At 42.2% G+C, this 2,732-nt stretch overlaps 1 protein-coding gene across 1 annotated transcript; it reads right to left on the bottom strand.

Annotated features, from left to right (window-relative positions):
• Positions 1 to 2,044: 2,044 nt before the first annotated feature.
• On the bottom strand, positions 2,045 to 2,401 carry LOC102818925 (60S ribosomal protein L35-like). The gene has a single exon (XM_006832212.1). The coding sequence runs from the start codon at positions 2,399 to 2,401 to the stop codon at positions 2,045 to 2,047; it is 357 nt and encodes a 118-aa protein (XP_006832275.1).
• Between the last annotated feature and the right edge of the window lie 331 nt (positions 2,402 to 2,732).

The raw sequence follows: 2,732 nt of genomic DNA, 5'->3' as shown, positions 1-2,732 counted from the left end.
ACATCTTCAAAGAAAGATCAGCAGGAAAAACCCAAAATAAAAATGGCAGTATGACTGGCTACTACAAGAACAAGCAAGTTGTTCGCTGGTAAGTCATCAAGGCAAGCAATCAAGTCCCTTCAGGACAACCCCCCCTCTAAGACTGAAACTCAAAGGGATCACATGAGCATGCATGTAAGCTTGCTGACAATCACATTGGTCTACTGGTGAGTGGAAGAGACGAAAAGGCAGCAGTGAAGAAATGGCTGAGTTCAACCATGTTCCATAGACTCCCATTGATCTGGAGATGAGTGAGAGAAGAGGAAGGGGTGGTTGGTCCAAAGTATGATGAGACCGGGGGACACCTGAGCCCATGAACAAGGACATAGCCACAGAGGGCTAGAGCTGAGAGTGAAGTATGCAGCTGATATGAAGTGAGGGGAGACACACAAAAACACCCAAACTTGCAGATAGTGCCCATTTGACCTAGCCTTGATAGCTTGACAATCAGAACTCGACTAGAGAAAGATAAAAAAAAAAAAATTTTTTTTTGATAAAGGAAATGAGAGTAAATTGCTACAATTTGATGAGTTTGACCTATACTCATGGAAGTAGTAGCTCAAAATACCAACAGAGAGGAAAGGCGTATTCACATCAAGTATCAGTGCTATATCCTCTGTACACAGGGTAAATAGGGACAGGCAACTTAGACATTGGCTACTTACAATGGAGGGGTGATAAAGGCACAAAGTGACTGGCTTACAAGGTTTCAATAAGGAGTTTAGTTTAAAAGTGTGTCTGGGAAGATAGAGTCCCCACTAAATAGTTTTCATCTTGTCTAGATGTTGTTATTGTTAGGTGCCATCGAGTCGGTACTGACTCATAGCGACCCTATGCACAGCTGAACAAAACACTGCCAATCCTGGGCCAACCTCACTACTGTTGCCATGCTTGAGTCCATGATGCTGCCACTTGGCCAATCCACCTCGATGGGGGGTCTTCCTCTTTTTCTCTGACCCTCCACCTTACCAAACAGATATCCTTCTCCAGGGACTAGTTCCTCCTGACAATATGTCTGAAGTATGAGAGATGAAGTTTGGCCATCTTGGCCTCCAAGGAACACTCTTCTGTGTCTAGATGGGTTTGGATAAAAGAGATGGGGATAAGATTCTTCTGATTCAATAGTGAGTAATTGTTATCGTGACTAATTGCGACTGTCCCAATTGTAAAGGTAGAAGTTTGGTAACAAAAATGGGGGAGTAATTAATCTTACAGTCCAGAAACAGAGGACCCTAGGACCATCAAGGGAGAAGAGCACAAGCAGAATGCAAGACCCTATCCAGAGAAGCCTCAACACCAGAAATGGAGGCAGAGATGGGGACTCTAAATTCATGGATAGAAAGGGATTGAGACCTGGCGGCCAGGAGGCAGACTTGCAGAATTTGCCCTTTGTTGGTGCAAATTATTATATATGCCTGAGTGCTTAGAAAAAGAAGAAAAAAAAAACTAAAATGAATAGAGAGAAATGCTGTTAACTGATGGTACATGGAGAGGATTATAATCATTGTAATGAAACAAAGTATACAGTTTGTTGAATGTAAAAGTGATGATCTGCCCTGCAAAATTTAACTCAATTTACAATAAAAACTTTAAAAACAAAACCAAAAAATCAGCTGCAGCAGTACATTAACAGAACTACCAGAAAGTCAAATCAGATTCAGAAGAGGATGTGGAACTAGGGATATTATCGTTGATGTCCGGTGGATCTTGGCTGAAAGCAGAGAATACCAGAAAGATGTTTACTTGTGCTTTATTGACTACACAAAAGTTTTCGATTGTGTGGATCATGACAAGCTATGGGTAACATTGCAAAGAATTTGTATTCCAGAAAACTTAATTGTGCTCACGAGGAACCTGTACATAGATCAAGAGGCATTCGTTATATCAGGACAAGGGGATATTGAATGGTTTAAAATCAATAAAGGGGTGTACCAGTGTTATAGCCTTTTTTTTTGGCAGAGAGGAGGGAGAAGTTAGCTAGTTTGTATTTATTGATGTAAGATGCTCAGGCCTTGACTTTGTACTTCCATAGTGGGTACAGTCGCTCCTTCTGGTGCTGTTTCTTGGTCTTCTGGTTCTCCTCGTGCTTATTAAGTTTGCGGCGCATGGCACACGTTTTCTTGGGTTTGTACTTCTTGCTCTTGTAGAACTTCCTGAGGTTCTCCTTCTGAGTCTGGTTAACGACAGTTAGAACCCAGGCAATGGATTTGCGGACAACTCGGATTTTAGAGAGCTTGGACGCCGCACCGCCAGTCACTTTGGCGGCGCACAGCTGGGACAACTCCACCTTCAGGTCGTCCAGCTGTTTCAGCAGCTCCTCCTTCTTCTTGCAGCAAAGGTCCCGTGCCTTGATCTTGGCCATGGCTGAGCAATAAAACCGCGCCGCCTCCTAATCTAAGGCCAAGGGACAGAGTAGCTCAGTCTGTATGCTGAGCTAATAATCAGAGAAACTGGATTATATGAGGAAGAACATGGCATCAAGTTTGGAGGAAAACTCATTCACAACCTGCAACATGCTGATGTTACAACCTTACTTGCTGGAAGGGAAGAGGACTTAAAGTACTTACTGATGAAGACCAAAGACCACAGCCCTAAATTTGGATTACACTTCAATGTCAAGAAAAAAAAAAAAAAAATCCTTGAAAATAGACCAATAAAACACTCTGATTGTAATAATAATAATTAACTTTTTT

The sequence above is a fragment of the Chrysochloris asiatica genome, unplaced genomic scaffold, assembly GCF_000296735.1.
Source record: "Chrysochloris asiatica unplaced genomic scaffold, ChrAsi1.0 scaffold00006, whole genome shotgun sequence".
NCBI lineage: Eukaryota > Metazoa > Chordata > Mammalia > Afrosoricida > Chrysochloridae > Chrysochloris > Chrysochloris asiatica.
This window is presented reverse-complemented; position numbering and strand designations above follow the sequence as displayed.